At 35.5% G+C, this 26,404-nt stretch overlaps 1 protein-coding gene across 2 annotated transcripts in view; it reads left to right on the plus strand.

Annotated features, from left to right (window-relative positions):
* LOC136035213 (protein crumbs-like) overlaps positions 1–26,404 on the plus strand; it is a 225,149-nt gene that overhangs the window by 123,601 nt on the left and 75,144 nt on the right. For both annotated transcript variants that reach the window (XM_065716825.1, XM_065716826.1), the window contains exons 14-16: positions 2,600–2,817; positions 5,200–5,514; positions 8,347–8,496. In XM_065716825.1, coding sequence (XP_065572897.1) covers positions 2,600–2,817; positions 5,200–5,514; positions 8,347–8,496 — 683 coding nt within the window. The remainder of the gene's footprint in view (positions 1–2,599; positions 2,818–5,199; positions 5,515–8,346; positions 8,497–26,404) is intronic.

Here is a 26,404-nt window from a genome sequence, read left to right on the forward strand (position 1 = left end):
TATTATTCTAGTCTAATTATTATTATTATTATTCTAATTATTATATTATTGAAGCGAGCTCATTTCGAAAAGTGCATTAAGAATGTTCGCATGTTCTCTCTTACCCTCAATAATAAAATTCACCGATAATAAAATATCTCTGGGCATTCCTCAATAATAAAAAGAGCCTGCCATAATGCAGGATATATGATATGGGCTGGGTTATAGAACGTGCCCTCACCCTGGAACCTCAAGATTTTCTTTATAATCCCTTGCTTTTTCCTTAATAGTTTGCCTATTTATGGCCCTTTTAGGTTTGCCCCTCCTCCTGAAACAAAATCCTGCGCTCATCCCTAAATGCAACTACACGCAAAGGACTGATAGGCATTTCAGTGACATTTGTCAGAAAATAATTTAAAGAACTTTTTCCACAAGAAATATTTTTCAAAGAACAGTAAAGAGCTCCATTAAGCCAAGAATGAGCAAAAATTAAGTCAAATAATCTTCCAAGCATAAAACTACCGCACATCGTTTTCAATAAATAAATGAAAATCAAACGAACAATAATTACAATAAATATAAGAGTCAAACCCAAGCCAGCAAAAATTAACATGAATAGGACTTATAATCCCCATGCCTTCTCAAGACTAGAACACAATTTTGCTGTAAAAAAAAAACGAACAACAAACGAATGACAATCAGTTTAATTTTCAGTTTAATTTTCAGTTTAATTTCAGGATTGTCAGTTTAATCGATATACACTGGCATTTGTTCCTTAAGGTTTTAATAATTTTTTATTTATGGAAGTAAGAAAGGTGAAAACATTTCAAACATTCAAACATTTCTACTCATGTTAATTTTTGCTGGTTTGGGTTTGACTCGGCTATTTATTGTAATTTCTGTCATTTTTGAGTTTCATTTATTTATTGACACTGAATTGTGGTAGTTTTACGCTTGGAATACGCTTCGGAGGGGGGTAGTTTTGCGTTTTCAATGTTTCCTCGACAGCAAATGGTCATCCCAAAAATTCTATTAGACGCATTTCAGGAAAATAAGAGGTGTTGGAGGGTGTCCACCCTCCGATCACGAAATGCACTCCGATTAAAAAATGCACTAGAACTTCTGATTACCAATCCAATGAGCCCCCTCCGACATTTGCACGATCACCCTTTCTATACGTACTTTACGTCGTATATGTACCCTATTGCACATGTACTTTATGTCGGAATTTTGATTGTATGTGTCCGGCGAAGTGGTGGGCGTGGGAGGGGGGTTAGTTGGTCTCCAATCACTTTTAACTATTAAAAAGGGTACTAGCCAATTCGATTTCCAATCGAATAAATTCTTTTCGAAATTTCTAAGACAATAAATGACCATCCTAAATTTCTATCAGAGGCATCTCGGGGAAACCCGAGATGTGGAGGAGTGTATCCACTTTCTGATCACTTTGAATCTTAAAAATGGCACTAGAACTTCTGATAGACCAATGCAGTGAGCCTCCTCCGAAGTTTATACGATCACCCTTTATATATGTACCTAATATGCCCCCAGGGAATAGCTTAAAACCATTACCATAAGGGCTGGAGAGGGTAACATCATCAAAGATATAATTTCAAACCTTTCAATTATGTTGAAAAAAATGGATATTTAAAAATTTTGATTAGATAGGTTTGGGGAAATGGTGGGCTTGTGAGGGAGGTTTGTTGCCCTCCAATCACTTTCGACTATTAAAAAGGGCACTAGCCCTTTCAATTTTCGATCGAATGAGCTGTTTTCGAAGTTATCGCGAAATTTCTATTACAGACATTTCGGTAAAATACGAAGTGCGGGGTTATATCCACCACCCTCCAATCACTCTGAATCTTAAAAAGGGGCACTAGACGTTCTGGTTACCATTTCAATGAGCCCCCTCCGAAGTTTATGCGATCATCCTTTTTATGCCTCCTTATATGCCTCCAGGGTATAACTGAAAACCCTTGCCCTGAGGGCTTTGGGGGGGGGGGGGTGTTTTTCATCCTCCAAAAAATATTATGCGGACATTTCAATTACGTTGTATGAAATTGCTATCTCAAGATTTTGATTGGTTATGTTTGAGGAAATGGTGGGCGTGGGAGGGGGGTTACTTGCTTTTCAATTACTTTGAGTATTAAAAAGACCACTGGCACTTTTAGTTTCCAATCGAATGAGCTTTTTTCGAAGTCTTTACGACAAAAATGGTCATTTCCAAATTTCTATCAGATGCATTTCGGGAAAATACGAGCTGTTGGGGGTATCCACCCTCCGATCACTCTGAGTCTTAAAAAACGCTACAGAACTCCTGATAAACAATCCAATGAGCCCCTCCGAAATTTAAACAATTGCCCTTTCTATATGTACCTTAAGTGCCCACCAGTGCATAACTATAAAGGGGACCTACCATGTAGGGGTGAAGCTTGTTTTTAGAGTTCAGAGGGAAGATACAAATAATATACCAGCAAAATTTTCCAGTTTGGCGACACATGGAGGTATATAGGATAAAATAAGCTAAAAATATAAGCTAAATTCCAAGCCCCCCCCCTTTAGTGGCGCCTCTGCTACTATGACGTAAGATGTATAAACTATTCGACCTTATCTTTTCCAGGTGTCAAATAAATGAGGACAATTGCATTCCTGGTGTATGCCTTAATGGTGGTACTTGCATAGACGGCTTGGGAAATTACACCTGTCTCTGTCCAGACTTTTATATGGGTAGACACTGTGAGATCATATTTGACGCGTGCGCAGCATCTCCTTGCCTTCATGGTGGCTCCTGCATTACAACACCCCCAAGCAAAAGTTTCTATTGTGAATGTCTTCCAGGTTAGTTGACCTATGCTTCGTTTGGAAAAAGACAGTATAAGTATATATGAACAGTAGCGAAAAGTTTGCTAAAAGAAACAGGGAAAGAGGGTGCCAGAAAAATCTTGGTGGGCCTAGGGCCCCCAGCCCCCTTGGATCTGTCGGTGGAGTAAAGTTGAGAAGCTGGAAATACTTTTCATGATCTTTTTTTTCAGCAGAATATCTGTTTTGTAAGGTTTTACTTTTATAGCACAGAGATTTTTAAAGATTATCAAAGGTTTTTTCTACTCTTTTTTTGCATAAATTTGACAATTTGGTTAATTATTGGCACCTTTATCACATTGGGCCCCCCAATATTTTTCTCATTGGTGCTCTTGTCACATCCCCCCCCCGAAAGGAGGGTTAACATAGTAGCTTGGCAATACCTTTCCAGAGTATGTTTTTGGCCCTGGATCCATTACAGAAAGTTTCATTTTTCTAACCTAAACCCTTTCTAAGATAGCAAAAAGTATTTTGTCTAGAATTTTACCTATGTTGATAAAAAAAAATAAGTTGTATATTTTTAATCAGCTCTAAAATGGCTATTTTATAAACTATGCTATTATCTCGCTTTATTTCGGAGTTGAATGGGCAAACCCTCATCAAAAGAATTATGTATGAAGTTTTTAAGGAATAAATTGGACTGGTAAAAAAAAAATACACACACTTCCAATTGAAATACCATAGACAGGGAAAATGAAATTTCATTCTTGGATTGGGTTAAATGGAAACTTACAAAACCGTATATATCATTAAAAATTAGGAAAAACCGAGAATCCTATTTCTTAATTTATTTAATTAAATAATAAAGCCAAATTTATACAGAATAATAAGAAAATGGTTGAAAAATCAGCTAAAAACAGAAAGCACAAGTGAATAAGTTTTAGTTTTCTTTTGAAGTTGTAGTTGCCTTTGGGTATCAACGGACTATCAATATGTGGATATTTACGGACGAAAATCGTTTCTGATTATTAAATGAAATGAAATAAAATGAAATATGAAATGAAAATTAAGTCGAAATGAAATATGGTTGTTGAAACCGGTTAAGCGGAAGTTTACACAACCGTGCATATCGTTATAAATGAAGGAAAAACGGGAATTAAATTTTTAGTGAAGTTGCTAGTAACGGACACCAAATTAAAAAAGTTGGAAATTAAGCTAAAAACAGTTGGATATTTATGGAGGAAAATCATTGTTAAATAGGAAATGGAATATTAAATGAAAATGAAGTTGAAATGATTCCTGATTTTTAGAATGGGTGAAGTCGAAACTTACGCTCCCACATATATCTTAAAAAACTAGGGAAAATTGAGAATTCAATTTTGATTAACATTTAATTATGTAGTTTTTAGTAATACCGGGTACCAAATATAAAAAAAAGAAACATGGGTAAAAATCAACAAAAAGTAAGCTAAAATATGTGCCAGCAAACACCTTAAGAAGGCATAGCTTTCTTGGATTTTTAGTTGTATTTGGGAATCAACAGATTGTTAATCTTTGAATTTTTATCGACTAGAATTGCGGCAAATTTAAGCAATTGGTTTGGTTTGATTTATTTTTACGGTGCAGCACCATTACATGGCAACACTGACAAATATGTGATACTGATGCTGACTTTATATATATAATTAAAAAAACTTTCTAAAAAGAAGTTTTTCAAAGAAAAGTAAAGACCATGTTAAACTTAAGATCAGCAGAAATAAAAATCTATAATAGTTCAAGCTAAAGCCGACCAAGAATAAATAAAACCATAGCAAACAAACATGCAACAGGTACTAATATAAATGAATAAATAAAAATTAAAACGAGGATAACTTAAACTGAATATGCAAATCAAGTTTATAAACGAACGAAAATCACTATAAACGAAAGTTTAGCTACTGCCCCCTTCCCTAATTGTGTCATTGGTGCCTTACTAAAAATGAATTACATTACAAATATTGTATTTTGTATTTAATGCAGAATTGAAAATAAAAATTACAGTGAAATAGAATGTTGAACTGAAAATGCTTTCAGTGATTAATGTCATTATATGTCAAATATTCAGTTTAATTTTATTAGTTCGTTCCAAGACTGTCCAATATACACATGGTTTCAGTAATAAGCCAATGATGCAGTAGGCTATAGCCTTTTACAGTTAGTTTAGGGTACAGTCAGTCACCAACCGAAATTTATTTTACTGCTTAGGCTGGATAAATAAGGAAAACCCCGTTCAAGCATTATGAATTATTGAAATGTTATTCGTTTTCATTTTATTTCATTATATTTTATTTTCTATATATAAATTTGTATACTTGTTTTCATATTTATTTTTATATTTATATTTAATAATTTTATATTTCCTTATATTTAATTATATTTCAGGGTTTGAAGGTTTAAATTGTGAAAACAACATTGATGACTGCTTTGGTGTACAGTGCTTTGATGGGAAGATTTGTTTCGACTTAGTGAACAGTTATGAGTGCAGATGTCCAACTGGATTTACAGGAGACTTTTGCCTTGAAAACATAAATGATTGTGAAGTAAACCCCTGCATGAATGGTGCCACTTGTATAGATGGTGTTGCTAACTATACCTGCACGTGTCCTCCCGGATACAGTGGGAGAAACTGCACAGAGGATGTTGATGAGTGCGAGTTGTTCAACCCCTGTGTATATGGAATCTGTAAAAATACGATTGGTAAGAGTTCTTCTTTTTAACAACAATAATATAAAAATACTAAATTGATAAAATTTATAATAGTCATAATTTTGATTTGTTCAATAATATTGCTGCTAAGAAAAAAAAAATTCATTCACCAAAAATTCTAAGCCGATGAATCTTAATGTATATATATATAGTATACGATGATTTGTATAAGACATCTTGATAAAAACACATCTTTCTATCATTCCTAGCCAATAGCATTTTAGAACCTTTAATTTGGTATTGAAAAATATTAAGATGAATGAAATGAAGTTCATACAATTTTTTTTCGTATGCATGAAAATATCTTTTGTCGTATTTCGTATGTAAGAAAAAAGTAAGAAAACTGTCAAATTTAAAAATATTGCTGTGTAAATTTGAAAATTGACCTTGTGAATTAGAACTACTAATTTATTATCTGAACTAGTTTATCTTGTGAATCAAAAGTGAAAGAAAATGTATAAAATTGAAAGTGATGCCTTGTGACAAAGAAACCTTGCGATCCGAAACTTGAAAAAGGCTTTAGACAAATCTGATAAATACAAATAAGCTGATTTGAATAATTTTCGAGACCATTCTGGCTAAGCATGAAAAAACAAGGAAATATGTAATTCGCAAAAAGAGAAAACAGAAGGAGAGTGCGAATGTTTCGGCCCAAATTCCTTCTGGGCTTTTCTCAGTGCAAAAAGAAAAGAATGAAAGAGTAGATAAAACTCCATGGGTAGCACCAGACGGTTTTGTCGAACTCTATTTCGTAGCACCAGACGGTGTTGTCGAACTCTATTTCGTAACCCTTAAGCCAGGAAGTGCAATGGGGCTCTGGGCCAGCCACCTTGTGCATTCGTACCCCCTACCTGTTTACCTTCCTTACATTTCGAAAAAGTACCAAGTTAAAGCTGGTCGACTTTGGATGAGCCTACAGAGCTACGCCACTGACCCCTGTCCCAAAACAAATAAGGAGAGAAACTAGGACTCGACGCTCCACCTTGTTGGCCATTAGATTACAAGTTCAGTGCGCTAACCGCTCGTCTAGGAGGATTTAAGAAAATCAGTTTAAAATTAATAACTTCTAAGCAATGCAAAATTTGCAATGAGCTATAATGATCCTCCAAGTTTGTATACGGAGGAAGTAAATTCAGGAATGTAATTAGAATGTAATTAAGTTATGTAAAGCTTATCTTTCATGCTCCAATTAGTCGGAGGATAAAGATGTAAGTTGAATACTGACATACAAACGCTCTTCCTTTTCTTTTGAAGCCAAAAATTGTCTCGTCATTTCTACAATGCTGAAAATTGAACATTTTCCCAATAGTTTTGGGTTCAGTTTTTTTTTTAAACTGTTAGTATTACTTTATAGTGTATTCTGTCAATAATAAGCAATCATTTTGTCTTGATTATATAAATATTTAGGGACGAATGTAAAATTTTTAGGAAGTAATAAAAAAAAATGACGGAAAAGTAACAAAAAAACCAAACATGCAAACAAGAGATACACAAAAAAACACCAGATAATTCCGCTTTGAATATCCCGCGTGCCATTAAATATCCCATTTGCCAGCTTTTCGTCACTTCCTGCGTTGCGTCCCGCTGCTATTGGCAGTTCAAGGCTCTATCCCTTGTGAATGGGGCTCATGACCACTCTAACAGCCTCTTTCCCTCACCACCAGCTTTTTTAAGAAAAATGCAGATATGACCTATCTTGTTTAAAGTAAACTCACGCAAAGACTCTCAATTCATATTGATGGAGGTACAGACCGACCCTTATATATTTCGTCCTTTATTCTCCCTCCCATTTGAACCTTTCACGTGGAAAGATAGGGATATCACTCTTTGTTTTAATAAAAAATGTGCAATGATTTTAATGTGTATGATTTAAGGCACAAAGTGATCCTTCGCCCGTCCAACAGCCCCTACCCCTAAAAGGTTTTCCCCTATTTTTTCTGCCATTACCTAATTTGGCTGTTGTATATGGGTTAATTGGTTTAATATTTAATCAAAGGGCCAATCAGGTTTGTAGGACGGGTCCCCTTCAATTTTGAAATTTCATTACCTGGTTATCCTAGATTTTATAATAAAAAGCCTCTGAGAATATGATTCTCAGCTGAGAATATGATTCAGCTGTAAGAACGGATCTGTTCTTACTGCTAGAAGATTCATTAATTGGTTATTCTAGATTTCTAAAAAAATTTCTAAGCTGTAAGAATAAGATTTTCTGCAAAGCAAATAAAGAACAAATTTCATTACGGAAAGTTTTTCCTTTTGACGTTGAAGAACGAAATTTGCATCAATCTAAGTCCTATTTCATCAATGGCGTCGTTTGGGGGAAGGGAGTTAAAAGTAAGTAAAGTAAGTAAGTAAGATGGCACTAGACCCTTAAGGTCCAAACCGGCGGTGCTGATCTCCGTTTCATGGCCCTTCACCCAGGAAGTGCAATGGGGGGGGGGGCAACCATCCTGTGCTTTCACATATGCTTCCTACTTACCTTCCCCAGATTTCCCCATGTGCCCATTTAGATCTAGGTCGACTCTGGCTGAGCTTACAGAGTCACGCTACTGACTCCCGTCCTAAACTAAATAACTGGTCACAACTGGGATTGAACCCGTGCCCCTTGGACACAGAATTCCCACGCCAGCGCGCCAACCACTCAGCCAGGACGGGGGAAGGGGGTTAGTTACCCCCCAATAATTTGGAGAAAAAAATATTACATAGCCCTTGCCCCTTGACTTTCTGGATGTAAAGCCCTTTTGCCCCCCTCCCAACGAAAATGTTGGAGCTACGCCCCTGTATTTCATGTAATGACTATATATAAAAAAATTTCCCTCATAGGTTCATATGAGTGCTATTGTCGGCCTGGATTTTCTGGTATTCATTGTAATTTTGAATTTGACGAATGTCTGTCTCATCCCTGTCTCAACAACGGAACTTGTCAAAATCTAATCAATGGATACGAATGCTTCTGTGCCCCAGGATTCACAGGTAAGCTAATTAATACGCATGATAATTAGTACCAATATATAAGCAAGCACATAATAGCGTTTATTCTCTTTTTAATGGTTATATACATACAGAAAAACAAGGGGTTCCACATGATTTGGGATTTTTCCTGAAAATCTGATCCGAAAGGCTCTGCCTAGAAAATTGGATATTGCCTAGAAAATTGGAAAAAGATATTCTTGAATTTGACCCCCCATCCCCTCCTAGGAGTGCAGAAAGGGAGTGTATTTATGTTTATTATAATGACCTCTCCTTCATTTACTTTATTCCACTGTGTTTATTGTCACTCTGTTTCTGCTGGGTTACGACCGACAGGGTTGGCAACTATACTAATTACTTACAGTAGATTACTTAGACTTGCAGTGCAATGTGAGTTGTCCAATCATTTTGAAAATATTGCAGTTTCTATAGACTGCTGAAACGTCTTCATCTGTCTTTTTCAAAACTCTGGAAAATCTCCGATAATATTTTCTTCGCCGGAACTTGATTAAATTTCTCGAATATCTCGAACATTTATTTTTCGTCTGACGTTCTAAATATTGAAGGCAGTAGTCAAAACTACTTTTTTTCATATTTTTCTATCTTTGGTTGTATACTCAATATAAATATCTTTCTAAACTTAGTTTGATGTCCATGCTTATTTTAGAAAACAAAGAAAAAAGGAAGAAGTTAAAAATATGGAGAAGGAAGAAAAAGCAAGAAGAAAAAAAGGAAGAAAAAGTATTGGTCATACTGTAGTATTGAAATGAAGGTTTGGAATGAATGAACAAAAAAGAAATATGTTAAATAATAAAGCAATATATTTAATTTACTCTCTCTTTGCAACAAAATATTTATTTTTTTACTCTTTAGGAACTGCTCCGTCTATCTTTCTTGAAATACTGAAAAATTTCCAATGCTCTTTTCTTCGCCGAAACTTGGTCAGAAGAAAAAAATATTTCGAATATTTTTATTTCGTTTGGTGCTCTAAGTCTGGGAGGTTTTAGTTCAAAGCCATCTTAATATTTTGGCGTTAATTATTCCCCAAAACTAGGTAGTTATCTAATTATATCAAAAATAAAAAATAGAAAAAATATATAGAAATTATAAATATTAGTATGAAACTATAAAACAAAATTATATAAAAAATTGGATAAAAATTAGAATATTATCCTCCAAAATTAAGTAATTATCCAATTATATAAAAACTAAAAAAATAGATTAGAAATTATAATATGTATTGCATAAAACTAATAATTAAAAATTATACGAAAAATATTAAAAGAATAGAAAAAATTGCATAATTATCTCACAGAAATTAAACAATTATATAATTAGCAATACAAATTATACAAAAAATTAGATAGATATCCCTCCCTTCCCCCAAAAATTAAATAATTATCTGATTTTACGAAAACTTAAAAAAATTTTATAAATCGTATAATAAATTATTAATATAAATTATATAAAATTATTAATTAAAAATTTATATAAATTTTGATTATTATCCCCCTAAGATTAAATAACTGTCTATTATTAATACAAAAAATTAAAAACTATATAAATTTATAAGTGAAAAACTATATAAAAAATTTGATAAAAAATAGATAATTGTCCCCAAAAATTAAAAGATTATCTAATTATTGAAAAATTATGTAGTCAATAATATATTTTTATAAAAAAAACAATCATATAAAATTGAAAATCAAAAAGTATAACTGAAAAAGTATATAAATTAAATAAAAATTAGATTATTATCCCCGCAAAATGATAAAAGAACATAATTATTCCTTCGTTCTTATCAGCATAACTTCCTTAAATTTTTTTTATAGGCGCCTTTAATTTAAACCAAGCTTTATTCGTTTTAAGAATTAGGAAATTTTAGATTTCGGGAATTTTGACTAAGTAAACAAAAAATTGAAATTGGGATTTAATTTACGTTTTTTCGAACACCACACTGCTTTTCCAGTTTATAGGCTGATGACGACCACTGTATGCGTAACCGAACTATCATGAGATTTTTTTTGTTTGAATGTCAAATAAAAGGATTTATCCCTATTAAACTGTTATTTATTCTTCATGGGGATTAATTATTTAGTAATTTTACTTTCTATCCATTTTTCACATAGTCATCCATTTTTTAAGATATCGACTACGCGAATATAAAAAAGTCAGACATAGTGAAAATAAAGGGAAAACATGAAATTTAAAAGACAAATCTTGGCCAATCTTGGCTCAGATTACCTTAAAAAAGTAACTCCAATTAGTGGATAAATTGCCGCTGGTGCAGTGAGACTGGCAGAAATGAATGTAATTTTTCAAAATATAGGGTTCGAGGTTTTTCTTTAAAAGTCAATGGGGGTCTGAAGACGGCTCGATGGAGGTCTGAAGACAACTCAACGGAAGTCTGAAGACGGCTCAATGGAGGTCTGAAGACGGCTCGATGGAGGTCTGAAGACGGGTCGATGGAGGTCTGATGACAGCTCAATAGAGGTCTGAAGACGGCTCGATGGAGGTCTGAAGATGGTTCGATGGAGTTTTGAAGGCAACTCAATGGAGGTCTGAAGATAACTCAGTGGAGGTCTGAAGACGGTTCGATGGAGGTTTGAAGTCGGCTCGATGGAGGTCTGAATAAAACTCAAAAGACATCTGAAAATAACTCGATGGATGTCTGAAGATAACTCTGTGGAGGCCGGAAGACGGCTCGATGGAGGTCGGAAGATAACTCAATGGAGGTCTGAAGACAACTCAAAGGAGGTCTGAAGATGTTTCGGTGGAGGTCTGAAGACAACTCAATAGAGGTCTGAAGACAGCTCGATGGAGGTCTGAAGACAACTCAATAGAGGTCCGAAGACAGCTCCATGGAGGTCTGAAGACAACTCAATGGATGTCTGAAAACGGCTCAATGGAGGTCTGAAGACAACTCAATAGAGGTCTGAAGACGGCTTGATGGATGTCTGAAGACAACTCAATGGAGGTCCGAAGACTGCTCAATAGAGGTCGGAACATGGCTCGATGTAGATCTGAAGACAACTAAATGGGGGTCTGAAGACGACTTGATGGAGGTCTGAAGACAACTCAATAGAGGTCTAAAGACGGCTCAATGGAGGTTTGAAGACGGCGGACGTAAAGCTGCCTTTGTTTTTCGTTTGTTTATTTGATGTTCTAAGAACTTATTTAAGTCAGTATAAGTTCTTAGAACATTCAATAAAGGGGCAAAAAAACAAAGACAACTTTTCGTCAGCTATCTTTAAAACTCCATTGAGCCGTCTTCATACCCCCATTGAGTCGTCTTCATACCTCCATCGAGGCGTCTCGGGACCTCCAGTGAGCCTCTTTTAGTATGAGATTAGGTTTAAGGAAAGGGGTCAGTGGAAGGTCATGTGGAGCACACGATTAAAGCATTTCTTAGTTACTTCGAACTAGTAAAGTACAAGAAAAGGGGAAAAACGGTACTTATGTATTATACCGCCTACACTCAAGGTTTTATCTGTCTGTATTAAGTAACAATTAGCTTACGCTCAGTGGATAACGAGTTTTGGGTGACAAAATACATTGAAATTATATAATTTGGGCTACATATTTGCCCATTAAGGAGGGAGGGTATGTTGGTTTATCCCCCCTTCTCCCACCAATGTGCAAATATATAGCCCAAATTTTTTTCTGAAGTATTTTATTTTCATCATGTTTTGGTATTTTTAATTAGGATTAACCTAACTTCACTTCTTGAGTGCTGGTGGTATAATACATAAGTGCTAGAAAAACTTAAGAATATTATTAACCAAAAGCTCTTTTGAATAAGTACTTTATTTGTTGCTTTTTTCGTTCCAAGCTTTGACTTTTTTGATATTTGTTTTTCCTTATGGCGCCTATGTTGATTACTTTTTTTCGGTAAATTTCTTTCCTTTTGTTGTTCTCAGTTTTGGGTTTTGCTTTTCTCCTTTTTTTATTTTTAAAATCTTTTATTGTTTTGCGAATACTTTTCCCAAATATCTGTGATTTTCTTAGCAGGCTATGTTATTTTCTGTCCACTATTTACCTGAGAAAATTTCTTGTTTTTTTATAAATGTAATAATAGATAGCGGGCCCAGTGGCAAGAGAAGAAGGGCTAGGAGTCCATACATCCAACTCCCCCCCCCCCAGAGTTTCAATACTCACACTTTTTTTTATAATGTCTTATATTCTTGTTTATTTAGTTCGTGTGTGTGTTTTTTGTTTTTTCTATTTAATAATATTGAAAGATGTCAATAAAAATAAGACTAAAAAAAATTTTGAAAGCTTTTGCTGCCTCCCATTTGTCCTGGAAAAACTAGGCTGGGAAAAACAAATCATGCTTATAGACAATGCCCTATCCATGGGGATTAGGGGGTTTTGAACTCCACCCCCCACGAAATGTTTGTCCGATTCGTAAAAACCTAACAAAAATGCATATAAATAACTTTTTGGTGTATTTTTTAAGATTTTGTTACCACCCTGCCCCCCTCCTGAAAAAATACGTCCCTCCGAACAACAATCCTGGATAGGGCCTTACGCTCATTCTTCTCTAAAATTCTTCGAAAAATTGAAGTTTTGTCGCATCCAAACATTGAGGCTACCTCAACCAAAAATAAGCTACCGTGTATTTATACAAAACTCTCTCAATGCGCTTTTTACCTACAGTAAACCTACTTCGCTCGCTGGTTGTGCATACTTGAAGTATTCTTAGTATATTAGTTACTCATTTGATAAACTGTCCATTAAACAGTTAGCTGTAAGAAAAACAGTGTTCAATCTCAATTTTATGACTGTTATAAAAAAAGGGTCAAGATGGCCAGGCTACGCATACCAAATGTCACATTAATATTAAATAGTAAACGCATTAATAAATTTCATTCAGTAATGTAAACTTAAAATAAATATTTTTTTAATAATTTGAATAATCCACAATTTTTCTATTATTTTCAAGAGCAATTTGGTTTGAATTTTTGACTCTTTTTTTTCATTTTGATGGTAACGCAGAGCCTTTTTAAACACGGGGCCAGATTAGACAAAATCGCCCTTTATTCGGCCCTGTCGGAGGGAGTAAAAATTGAAGCTTTGAATTGATTAGGAGGAGCCTGAGCAGCTTTATTGTCTTCAGTAGCTAGCCCTAGTAATGGAAGTATACGAAAACTTTATTTTTGATGAAAATTGTATAACTAGTTCACAGTGGTGTCGTATCGTTTTGGGGGCAAGGGGGCAGTTGCCCACCAATCATTTGGAAAAAATTTATTATGTTGCCCATGCTCCTTGACCATCTGGATATGGAGCCGTCTTGCATCCCTCAATAAAAATACTGGAGCTATGCCCCTAACAGTTGGTGCACAGACTCAGAGTTGTTCTGCTGGTTCAGCTCAGAACAATTAGGTTCAGCTCATGAGCTGGTTCAGCTCATGCAATTAGGTTTCCAGGTATTCATGTATTCGATTAAACAATTTAACATCAGAAACTGTTTGAAGATATTTGCTAATATGAATGTGAAAACTGTTGAGCTTTCGAAAGAAACTTCTTTCTGACGTGACGTCACTTTTTGTGGCACTTGGCATCTATCAAGTGACATATTAGAGATCGCAAATTCTGTCGGTCGGTATGTCGGTCTGTCCCGGTCTTTGCTACTTTAGGCACTTCCAGGTAAGCTAGGACGATGAAATTGGGCAGGCGTATCAGGAACTAGACCAGATTTAATTAGAAATTGTCTTTTCCCCGATTCCACCATCTGGAGGGGAAGCGGTTAATATCGGAAAAATTAGAAAAATGAGGTATTTTTAACTTACGAACGGGTGGTCGGATCTTAATGAAATTTTTGTTTGGAAGGATATTGTGTCTCAAAACTTTAGTTTTAAATTCCGACCGGATCCGGTGACATTGGGGGGAGTTGGGGGGGAAGGAACCTAAAATCTTGGAAAACGCTTAGAGTGGAAGGATCGGGATGAAACTTGGTGAGAAAAATAAGCATAAGTCTTAGATACGTGATTGACATAGCTGGAACGGACCCGCTCTCTTTGGGGGAGTTGGGGAAGGGGCTAATTCTGAAAAATTAGAAAAAATTAGGTATTTTTAACTTACGAAGGAGTGATCGGATCTTAATGAAATTCCATATTTAGAAGGACCTCGTGACTCAGATATCTCATTTTAAATCCCGACTGGATCCAGTGTCATTGGGGGGAGGGGAAACCTGAAATCTTGGAAAACGCCTAAAGCGGAGAGATCAGGATGAAATTTGGTGGGAAGAATAAGCCCAAGTCCAAGATACGTGAATTACATAATCGGACCGGATCCGCTCTCTTTGGTGGAGTGGGGGGGGGGGAATTCGGAAAAATTAGAAAAAATGAGGTATTTGTAGCTTACGAACGGGTGATCAGATCTTAATGAAATTTGATATTTAGAAGGATCTTGTGCTTTAAAGCTCTAATTTTAAAAATCCCGACCCGATACGGTGACAATGGGGGAGGGATGGAGGGGGAAACCGGAAATCTTGAAAACGTGAAAGTTGAGGTATCTTTATCTTACGAATAGGTGATCGGATCTTACTGAAACTTGATATATAGAAAGATCTTATGTCTCAGATGCTCCATTTTCAATTCAGATTGGATCTGCAGACATAGAGGGTTGGAGGAGGGAAACAGAAATCTTGGAAACTAGAAATCTTGGAAAACGCTTAAAGTGGAGAGATCACGATGAAACTTAGGGGGAAGACTAAGCACAAGCCCTAGATACGTGATTGACGCAACCGGACTGAATCTGCTCTCTATGGGGGAGCTGGAGGTTGTTAATTTGAAAAAATTAGAAAAATTGAGGTATTTTTAACTTCAGAATGGGTGACCGGATCTTAATGAAATTTGATATTTAGAAGGAACTCATGTCCAAGAGCTCTTATTTCAAATCCTGACCAGATCCGTTGACATTGGGGGGAGTTGGAGGGGAAACCGGAAATCTTGGAAAACGCTTTGAGTGGAGAGATCGGGACAAAACGTGGTGGGTAGAATAAGCAAATGTCGTAGATACGTGATTGACGTAACCCGACTGGATCCGCTCTCTTTGGGGGAGTTAGGGGGTGGGGTTTAGTGCTTTGGCGAGGTCGGTGCTTCTGGACATGCTAGGACGATGAAAATTGGTAGGCGTGTCAGGGAGCTGCACAAATTGACTTGATAAGGTCGTTTTCCCCGATTCGACTATCAGGGGGGCTGAAGGGAGAGGAAAAATTAGAAAAATTGAGGTATTTTTAACCTACGAGTGGGTGATAAATCGGACATAAATGAATTTTGATATTTAGAAGGACCTTGTGACTCAGAGCTCTTATTTTAAATCCCGACCGGCATTAAGCCTCTGATTTTCCTTTTAAATTAATTTGTTGATTCTTAGAATTTTGCTAGAGCTCATACCATACGAGCTCTTGGCTCTTCGGACCTCGTCACAAGTGCCATATAAGTTCTTAGCTCTTGTTTTTACGTATTTTTCTTCTCCTATTTTCTTCTTTACTCAAAACTTTGCCCTTGCTTACCTGTAATATCATCTATAAGATTGCTCTTGATTTATTTATTCAAGGGCTTTGAGACAAGCTTTGCTTTGTCTTTTTCTTTATATTTCAGGCCCGTACATAGAGAAGGGGATTTTCAAGATTCCTAATTCTTTACTGCCTTAAAGTCTCACAAGCCTATTTTCATAAATTCATCACATAGTCCTACTGTATTTGTATTTTTTTTTTAAATTCACGCCCCTTCTCTCCGGAATGTTACGTCCTCTGAAACAAACTCCCACGTATGCGCCTATACTGGATTTATTAATATGTTTATTGCATTACGTCCGTTATTAAATCAAACAAATTTTGGTACTTGTGTATTATTTAGAACACTCTCAATAAGTTAAGTTAGATTCTTTCGTGAAACAAACTGTGATGCAGGTACAATTTAATTAAATATTTTATATCTAGAGGTGATTAGGTTAGGTTAAGTTAAATATTTGATATAATGCACTCCACCTTCCCTAATGTGCTAATATATAGCCTAAACTTTTGATAAAGCTAATGAAATAAAACAAAATATAATGAAAATACAATACTTTATTAGGAAAATTGTAAAATTACAACTTAAGAATTTTAGCCTAACCTTTTGTCTTTGAGTTTTGTCTTTGTGGCTATGAAACCAGATTTTCTCATAAAATATACCTGCATCGTAGTTTGTTTCATGAAAGAACCTAACTTCACTTCTTGAGTGTGTTCTGAATAATACACAAGTACCCGAATTTTTTTGGCAGGATGCCACTGTTGCCGGTTCCAGTTGTAAGGGAGCACAGCCAAAAAAGCTAAATTATTTGGAATTATCTTTTCTCAAATAAAGCGAAAATGAAAGCAGTGTCGCCAGATTGTAAACAAAAAGTAGCCCAGAACCTTTGAAACAAGCGAAGCAATGTTTAGCCCCAAATCCAACAAAACATTTACTCTATGTGCTTACTGTTATGTATTGGTTTATCGGAGCAGTCCACTCGAGAATTGAATGATGCATCAGATTGTGTGTTTATTTTTTAGCTATCTTGTAATGTTCCACAATATAATTAACCTGGGTTTCTTTATAATTTTTTTTAGAATACTTTTGCAAAATTAAGACAAGTTTTAATTCACAAGCCAGTTGCAAAAAACCTGAAGTCAATTGCTATCAAAATAAGCCAATGTGGCAAAACTGAACGACAGTAAACTTTTTGAAAAGAAAACTCTTTCTAAAATATACCAATTCGAAGGATTCAAGGCATAATTCCCTCAAAAAAAGCGCCAAAATGCCACAACTTGCTCAATCGGGCAACGCTGTGACCAACCATGTATGACTGATTCACAGAAGTGGTAAAGAAACTAGTACTTCAGTTAAAGGGATCCTTTAAAGGCTTCATGAGCTCGAGAATATGCACGTGTTGTTTCTGGCAAATGCCTCAGCAGTTTTTTGGCATGAACATTACCGCACTTCCTAAGTATTAGTTACAGTCGGCTAATCCAACACCGTTTTTGGTCTGAAATCAGTTTCAATGCGTTTATAAAATGGAAAGACTTACTTCATTTTATAAAATATATTATTTGTGTTTCTTTTTAAACTTAGCAGTTTTTTTAATGATTGAAAATGTCTTAACAGAGATATGTAAGTCCTTAATCAAATATTTAGTTATTTTTGAGCTGAATAGTTGACACTGATTTCTGCTGGTCAATAACCCTGAATAGGCCTAACCGCCACGGTGGTCGGTGATCACTACCATGTTATGGCATGACAGTTGATTTGTCGTTGGCATAACGTTGAAGCTCGGACCATATTATTGTCGTACTTGTGGATAAAAACGCGCGACTGCAGCGCCAATTGTGTTTGCCATTCGTAATTTCTCGAGTTGAAGCAATGTTTAACTTTCAAACATCAAATTATGATTTTGACTAATTGAAGTGAACATTTTAGGCACAAATTTTTGAAATTAAAAAATGATGGAATGTTGGAATAGCAATTTTACTAGCTGCAAGATGGATCTGCCGAAAGGCAGAAAAATATACAAATAGTATTAGTAGGTAATACTGCTACTACTACTAACAAGTTACTGCAGCATCAAGACACCTGAGGCAAACAGAGCTGCGCACACTTCTCCACCTCTGTCTGTTCAACGCTTCACTCTTTACCTATTTCCTTGAAGTCTTTCCTTACTATCCGTTCCCACACATTCTGGAATGAGCTGTTCTTCGGTTAGGTCCGTACGGATGGCCAAAACGCACAATCTTCTGTGATCTCTGAATATTTATCTGTAAAACATGGCCTGGTCATCTTAGCCTTTCTTTCATTGTGGCCCAAAAAAATGGGATCGAATTACATTTTTCTCAAAGTTTATTGTTTAAATTCAGTTAGACTATCCTTAGATGACTATCCTTATTCGGTTATAAACCTTATACCCTATTCCCTTACATCCCATTCCCTTATTCTCTATTATCCTTAATTTCTAAGTATCCTTATTTCTCATCCTCTTATATCCTATTCTCTTCTTCACTATTATTCCTTTCTATAATTATCCTTATTACCTATTTCCTTATGTCCTATTCCCTTAATCTCTATTATCCTTGTTACCTAATTATCTTTATTTGGTAAAATTCTAGTTAATTGACTTCTTGCTATCTCGGAATGGGTTTATTTTAGGAAAATGAAACTTTCAGGGACGGGTCTACAGGCTAAAGTATGTCCCGGGAAGGTATTTTAAAGTACCCATCTCCACTCCTTCTCCCTCTAGAGGGCTGCCTACATGACATGTCTATAGCTATTGAAATTTTGAAAAAACAGCATTTTACCTTAATTTCCAGTTACTAGTTGCTTTTTCTCTGCCTTTAGTTCTGAAAATGCAGTTCCTGTTAATTTAGCAGAATTTTGAGCTATATCAATTTTTTTTGTTCAAAATTTAGGAAATATATTAGCATATCTTTAAAACCTTATAAAATGGGATTGAGCAAAGTTATGAAGTTTAAAACAATTTTGTTGTACTTCATTTAAGCAGAAGATCTATTTTGCAAGGTTTCACTTTTATATCACACATATTTCTAAGGTCATCAAAGGTCAGGGCCCTTTAGAGGGAGAAGGAGTAGAGGTAATTACTTCAAAATACCTTCCGAGGACATACTTTAGTCTGTAGATTAATCCTTGAAAGTTTCATTTTCCTAACCTAAACCCTTTCTGAGATAGCAAGAAGTCAATTAACTAGAATTTTACCCTTTATTTTCTAAGACTACAAGAAATCATTTAAAGGTCATCCTTAGTTTTTCAGAATGCTGACATTTCAGAACTTTATTTAACCACTGTCATCCTCGTGGCTTTTGATATTCTTTTCTCAGACCACAAACTTATCTTCCTATTCCTCCAAACTTTTTCAAGTTTCAAAAACACCCCGCGCCTTGGCCATTCTATTTTTTACATTTTGACAGAATCCATCATGTTGACCAATGATACTACTTAGGAAAGTGGTCTATTTTCGATTGATAGATTATCGTGTTGTTCAAACGCTCAATCCTTAGACGTATTCTTACAGCTTGAAGCCTCAAAACTCCAAAAATTCATTCATTTTGCGGTACTTGCGTGTTATCCTGGCCACACCTAAGAAGTGCAGGTTAATCACAATTAAATATACCAAAATATGACGAAAATATAATGATTTAGTTACAAAATAATGGAAACTATAACAAAGAAATATAGAAAGCAGGCCGCCGAGAACTCATTAAATTAAACACCTAATATAATCAACTCTATATATTGAATATTTAATTAAAATATACCTGCATAGTAGTTTAACTCACTCAGGCTAAGCTAATTATCTGATAGTACGTTCAGAAAAACCGGTTTTAATATCGAACTTCTTGAATGTGGTCGGGATAACACGTTAGTTCCCATTTTGCTAATGTATATTATCTAAAACACTCCAATTATCTGAATAATCTAAAGTCTAAGAGGGTTTCACCTTGCTGTCTGATTCCATGCTCTCCAATAACCTTTATCAAGGAAAAACAACCATCAATCATAAATCTTGACGTTTTAATTAACAGGTGGGAATGGGTATGAGATATGCAAGAATGTTCTCTTCTATCTGAAGAGTAGTCTATCGGTACGTCGCTGTAACCTTAACGACCATGTAATCAGAAGAGCGATATTTTTTAGCCGCCGACATCAAGTTGGTTGAATGAATGATTCATTTTACTTTTCTGAGTTCTCAGTTCTGAGTTCTTTATTTAACATTAAAATCCATAAACAAAAAATTACTTTCTTAAGATTATTGGTGACTAAGTCCGTACAGAATATTCACTATTTATATATAGATAGATAATATAGAGCAAAAACCACAGAAGCTGAAGAAAATACTATATAGCTCAAAGGAACAAAGAAAAACAATGAATAGGCAAGATTTACTAACAGGAAGTAGATAAAAAAAGAATATGTATACAATATCTAGTCTCTTTGTTCATGTCAAGTTGGTTGAATGAATTATTCATTTTACTCGATGACTAAGCCCGTACAGAATATTTCACTATCTATAGATAATGACAATATAGGTAATATAGAACAGAAACTACAGAAATTGAAGAAAATACTAAATAGCACAAAGGAAAAAAGAAAAACAATGAACAGGCAAGAGTTACTAACAGTAAGTAAATAGAAAAAAAGAATATTTATACCCTATCTAGTCTCTTTGTACATGTGAAGTCAGTTTAATGAATGATATAAATTGGTGACTACACCGGCGCCGAATGTTTCACTATCTAATCTGCAAAATAGGGCACAAAATATAAGAGGCTGGAGAAAATACTAAATGGCACAAAGGAACAAAGAAAAGCATGAATAGGCAAGATTTACTAATGGTATCTAAAACGAAGAAAAAAACATAATGATAAATTATCCGGTCTCTTTTTTATGTCAAGTTGGTTGGGCGAGAAAGTGCTGGAAGACTATCAAGGCCTAAGTTAAGAGCCGAAACTGTTTTTTGTGTAAAATTCTCGCTTATATTCATTTTTATTTTCCATAATGTATTATAAAACCTATTCTTTCTAAAGATAGAGTAGTATTTTCTCTTAAATGAAACAAATATTCTTATATTGTCATGATAGTACACATAGTACCTGACCTTACACAACAAGAAAATTTAACACATAATAAAATGAAACAAGCAAACAAATGGATTCGTTAAAACTTAAAAAAGTTCATGAACTTTTTAAAGTTTTAATATGATAATATAATAATATTAATATAATAATATTTTAATATAATAATTTATAATAATAAGTTTTTAATATAATAATATAATTAAATTAAATATAATAATATTTAAGTTTTTAATATTGAAAACTTAATATTAACATAATAATAATATTAAGTTTTTAATTATAATAATGATAATAAAAATCTAATATGAAATATTGAAAACAATATTTTCAAAAAGTTCATGATTGTACTTCACCAAGTGCTTCACAAAGTACGGAACAAAAGGTGATAGATGCCGTTTCGATGCCTTTCCAGGTATAGGACAAAAGAATTGGCATAACTAAGTAAGAACTCCTTTGCGTGTTTCGGCTGACTGGTTTGCGGTTCTTGAAATTTTCCGGTTGTCATCAGAATTTGGTCCTTTTTTGCAAAACACATCGTAAGTTGGTGGCGCCTTTCAGATTTTTTTTTGAAGCCTCAGTGTCGGGAGGCTATCCTCATAGGGTATTTAATTTACCCAAAGCACTATTTAGCACACCCGCTTCTTCTTATTGAGTGTGATGCATTATGTTCTCTGGCATTTGTTTCTCTGGTATGTAGGTCTGTGTACATGCATATATATATATATATATATGTATACTAGCTGTTGGGGTGGCGCTTCGCGCCACCCCAACACCTAGTTGGTGGGGCGCTTCGTGCCCCCCCAAGCCCCCCCCGCGCGCGTAAGTCGTTACGCGCCAAATTAGTTACGCGCCATTGTAGTTGTGTCCCTGTGTCCCACCTGTGAATATAGACAGATTTATATATGTGTTTCAAACTACGTAAAAATTGCGAATATACAACATTCTTGGCTTTCCCATTGTCTGTGCATATACAAAGCCGTATGTACTAATAATGACGTCATATGCAAACGCTCTTTTTACAAACAAACAAACATGCATACACACAACTCGTTTTTATATAGATAGATAGATACAATACAAATTAACTGCGTAAACTTGCGAATATACAACATTCTTCGCTGTCCAATTGTCGCTGCATATAAATAGATTGTCAGGTTTACCGACCCTCGAACATGCAACGTACAATTGTCCATGGGAAAAACAATCAGTATTAAGATCTATACCACATTTTTCTAATGATTGACCTTGAGCTTTGTTAATGGTGATTGCAAATGCTAATCGAATTGGGAATTGCAATCTTTTAATTTGAAAAGGCAGATCCGTTGGAATCATGGGAATGCGAGGCGAGGAATAAGAACAGCCTCACCCTTAAAAGGCCCTGTCAAGATTGTGGCCTCTATTAGGTTTTCCATTGTTTTTTTTTACGGCAAGTCGCGTGCCATTGCAAAGCTTTGGTGGGTTGATATTTCTTAGAAGTATTATTGGTACGCCTATTTTTAGTTGTAGCACGTGTGTTGGAAACCCTGAAAGATCTATGGAATTTAAAAATTCAGATGGATAATTAACCGCTTCATTTGGTTCCAAAACTGTGTCGACTGACTTGTACAGGACTGCCTGGTCTCGAATCTTGGTCAAAACATATTGTTGATTTCGTGGACGTCTATATTTTTGGTGCGAGAATCGCTCTTTCACTTAGCCATTTCTTATTTTTATAATTTTTTAGAATATTCGGAAATACTTTTTCAATCAATTCATTTTTGGACGTCACTAAATTACAGAAATCAGCAGGTAGTTGTATACGTCCTGAAATTGAGTCTACTGGGAGCTTTCCGTTTCCAATTGCCAGCAACTGATCTGAAAATGTTTGACCAGAGTCATCGTTTTGCAATCGGACACGCATATTTGTAGTTAATTTTAATATTTTTGCGTGTGCCCATAAATTAGAATTTTTCAGGCAAGCTTTCATTTCGTCTGCAGGAGTTGATCTAGGTATTATAGGTAATGTTTGCCTGAAATCTCCCGCAAGCAATATTAATGTGCTGCCAAAGAGTTTCGACTTCCCTCTCAAATCTTTCAAGCATTGATCCAGAGCCTCGAGCGATTTTTTGTGTGCCATTGTGCACTCATCCCAAATAATAAGTTTGCATTGCTGCAATACTTTACCCATCCCAGATGATTTGGAAATATTGCACGTGGGAGTTCTGTAGAATGCAAATTCAGAGGCAATTTCAAAGCGGAATGAGCAGTTCTTCCACCAGGCAGCAATGTTGCGGCTATTCCGGACGACGCAATTGCCAACGCTATATCATTTTTTTGATCGAATTGATCCCAGAATCAGTTTTATCACAAACGTTTTACCAGTACCTCCTGGCGCATCCAAAAAGAAAATTTCTCCAACGTTGTTATCGACACAATGCATTATCGTATCATAAATGTCTTTTTGTTCCGACGTTAACTTGGAAATGTTATTTTGTACATACGACAATAGATCACTCGTACTGTAACTTTGTTCACGATCCAATTCTACACATGCCGAAACAGCAGCGATACGGTTAGGTGAAGGCATTCCCAAATCCTGAAGAGGTTTGTTTGCCATACGTACGCACAAATCTTCTATAATAACTAATGTGTAGTTATAAATTTCTGATGTAAAATCAAAAGTCATATCTGGCGTCTCTAACTGTTTTCGATGGAGTATATTTTCGGACATTTTTGACTTATATTTTTCCCATAACTCTGTAGGAGCTGACGGAGAGCAAGTTGTTAAAATGATGCCAAACATCGTGGTATCTTTGAAGATGGTAGGTTGGCCGTCGACTGACTTACCCTGTTTTCGACGTTCAAATACTTTATTTTTAGTATTCCACGTGTAATACGAAGGCACTTCAGTATACAGCAGTTTTTTTGCAAAAGAATCATTTTTGCAAAGCGAAAAAAAAGCTGTTAATGTTGTATCCGGTGGAATCAGGGCTCTTTTTTGCACGTTGGTTTCCGTGAAATAAACACGTTGACCATTTGTAAATGTACCGCTAAGTGAACAACAGCTACGTTCATGTATCGAAAATGAAAGAATTCGCCAAACAGCTTCATTACTGCTTATGTATCTTCCAGCCTGATATTGTACGATTTCGTCGAAATCTTTGATTTCGGGCTGCAAGCCAAAAACTGCCATGTCACTGCCTTTGTTGACGTATTTACATATGTATTTGATTGCCTTTACGGAGTTACAGTATTCAACGTTTATGTGTGCATTAAATGTTTTTGATAATAATGGGGAATATGGAACAACCCACTGGTCTCGGCACGCTTTCTGTTCTTTCTTTCTCTATCAGCCTCAAGCCTGTTTCCTTGCTGTTCTTTTTGATTCCTCGGCACGCTTTCTGTTCTTTCTTTCTCTATCAGCCTCAAGCCTGTTTCCTTGCTGTTCTTTTGATTCCTCGGCACGCTTTCTTTTCTGACTTTCTCTATCAGCAGCAAGTTTTTTGGCATAGACTCTTTGAGTCTTTGAGTCCATGGTAAGTTCATCAGTCATTGTAAACTTAAACATTAATAGATTTCTACGTGAGCATATGTCTTAAATATCTTGAATGACGTCACCGTCAAAGCAAAAATGACGACAACTAATTTCATGACGTCAGCCGACACAGAAACATGACGTCACCTGATCCACAGATCCACAGACAGACAATTTATTTTTATATATATAGATATATATATATATATATATATATATATATATATATATATATATATATATATATATATATATATATATATATATATATGTTTTTAACTACGTAAAACTTGCGAATATACAACATTCTTTGCTGTCCCATTGTCTGTGCATATAAATAGATTGTTTACCGACTCTTGAAAATGCAACATATAATGGTCCATGGGAAAACAATCCGTATTCAGATCTATGCCTCATGATTCTAATGATTGCCCTTGAGCTTTGTTGATGGTGATTGCTAATCTACCATTCCCTGTGTCGCCATCGTCATTTATATATCCCCTTGTGCCCCCCGGCATCCCCTTTGTAGTTTTGTCCCTGTGTCTAGGTCGTCATTTGTGTCCCGGTGTCCCAGTCTGTGATTTCTCTTTGAGTGTCCCGGACGTCATTTATATTCCATGTGTCCCGGTGTCTCGGTCGTCATTTATATCCCCCTGTGCCCCCCCCCCCCCGGCGTCCCCGTTGTAGTTGTGTCCCTTTGTCCCGGTCGTCATTTATGTTCCCTGTGTCCCGGTCGTCATTTGTATCCCGGTGTCCCGGTCTGTATATACATTCGTTTTTTAGTTTTGTTTTTCTCATTTATTTTTTTTCCTTTTTTATTTTTTTTCTTTTTTAGTTTATTTAGATTTTTAGATTTTTTAGTTTTTTTATTAGTTTTTCTTTTTTTTTTTCTTTTTAGTTTTTTTGTAGTTTTTACCTTTTTTTTAGTTTTTTTAGTTTTTTTTACTTATATCCTGGTCGTCCTTTATACTCCCTGTGTCCCGGTCGTCATTTGTGTCCCGGTGCTTTGTTGATTGCTAATCGAACATTCCTTTTGTCCCGGTCGCTTTCTCTTTGAGTGTTGTCATTCATATTCCCTATGTGCCGGTGTCCCGGTCGTCATTTGTGTCCCGATGTCCCGGTCTGTAATTTCGTCAGTTGAAAACTTATGATGAAATAAATTTTTAATTTTTTCCCTTTTTTTGTTTTTAGTTTTTTTTTATTGGTTTTTACCTTTTTTAGGTTTTTTAGTTTTTTTCTTTTTTCTTTTTAGTTTTTATGGCACTTGGTATTAACCAAGTGACATATAGCAGTCGCCAATTCTGTCGGTCTGTCTGTCTGTCTGTCGGTCTGTCGGTCTGTCTGTCTGTCCCGGTTTTGCTACTTTAGGCACTTCCAGGTAAGCTAGGACGATGAAATTTGGCAAGCGTATCAGGGACCGGACCAGATTAAATTAGAAATAGTCGTTTTCCCGATTTGACCATCTGGGGGGGAGTGGGGGCCCGGTTAATTCGCAAAAAATAGAAAAAATGAAGTATTTTTAACTTATCAGCGGGTATTTGGATCTTAATGAAATTTGATGTTTGGAATGATATTGTGTCTTAGAGCTCTTATTTTTAATCCCGACCGGATCTGATGACATTGGGGGGAGTTGGAGGGGGAAAACCTAAAGTCCCGGTTTTGCTACTTTAGGCACTTCCAGGTAAGCTAGGACGATGAAATTTGGCAAGCGTATCAGGGACCGGACCAGATTAAATTAGAAATAGTCGTTTTCCCGATTTGACCATCTGGGGGGGGGGAGAAGG

Source organism: Artemia franciscana, chromosome 14 (genome assembly GCF_032884065.1).
Source record: "Artemia franciscana chromosome 14, ASM3288406v1, whole genome shotgun sequence".
NCBI classification, from domain to species: Eukaryota; Metazoa; Arthropoda; class Branchiopoda; order Anostraca; family Artemiidae; genus Artemia; species Artemia franciscana.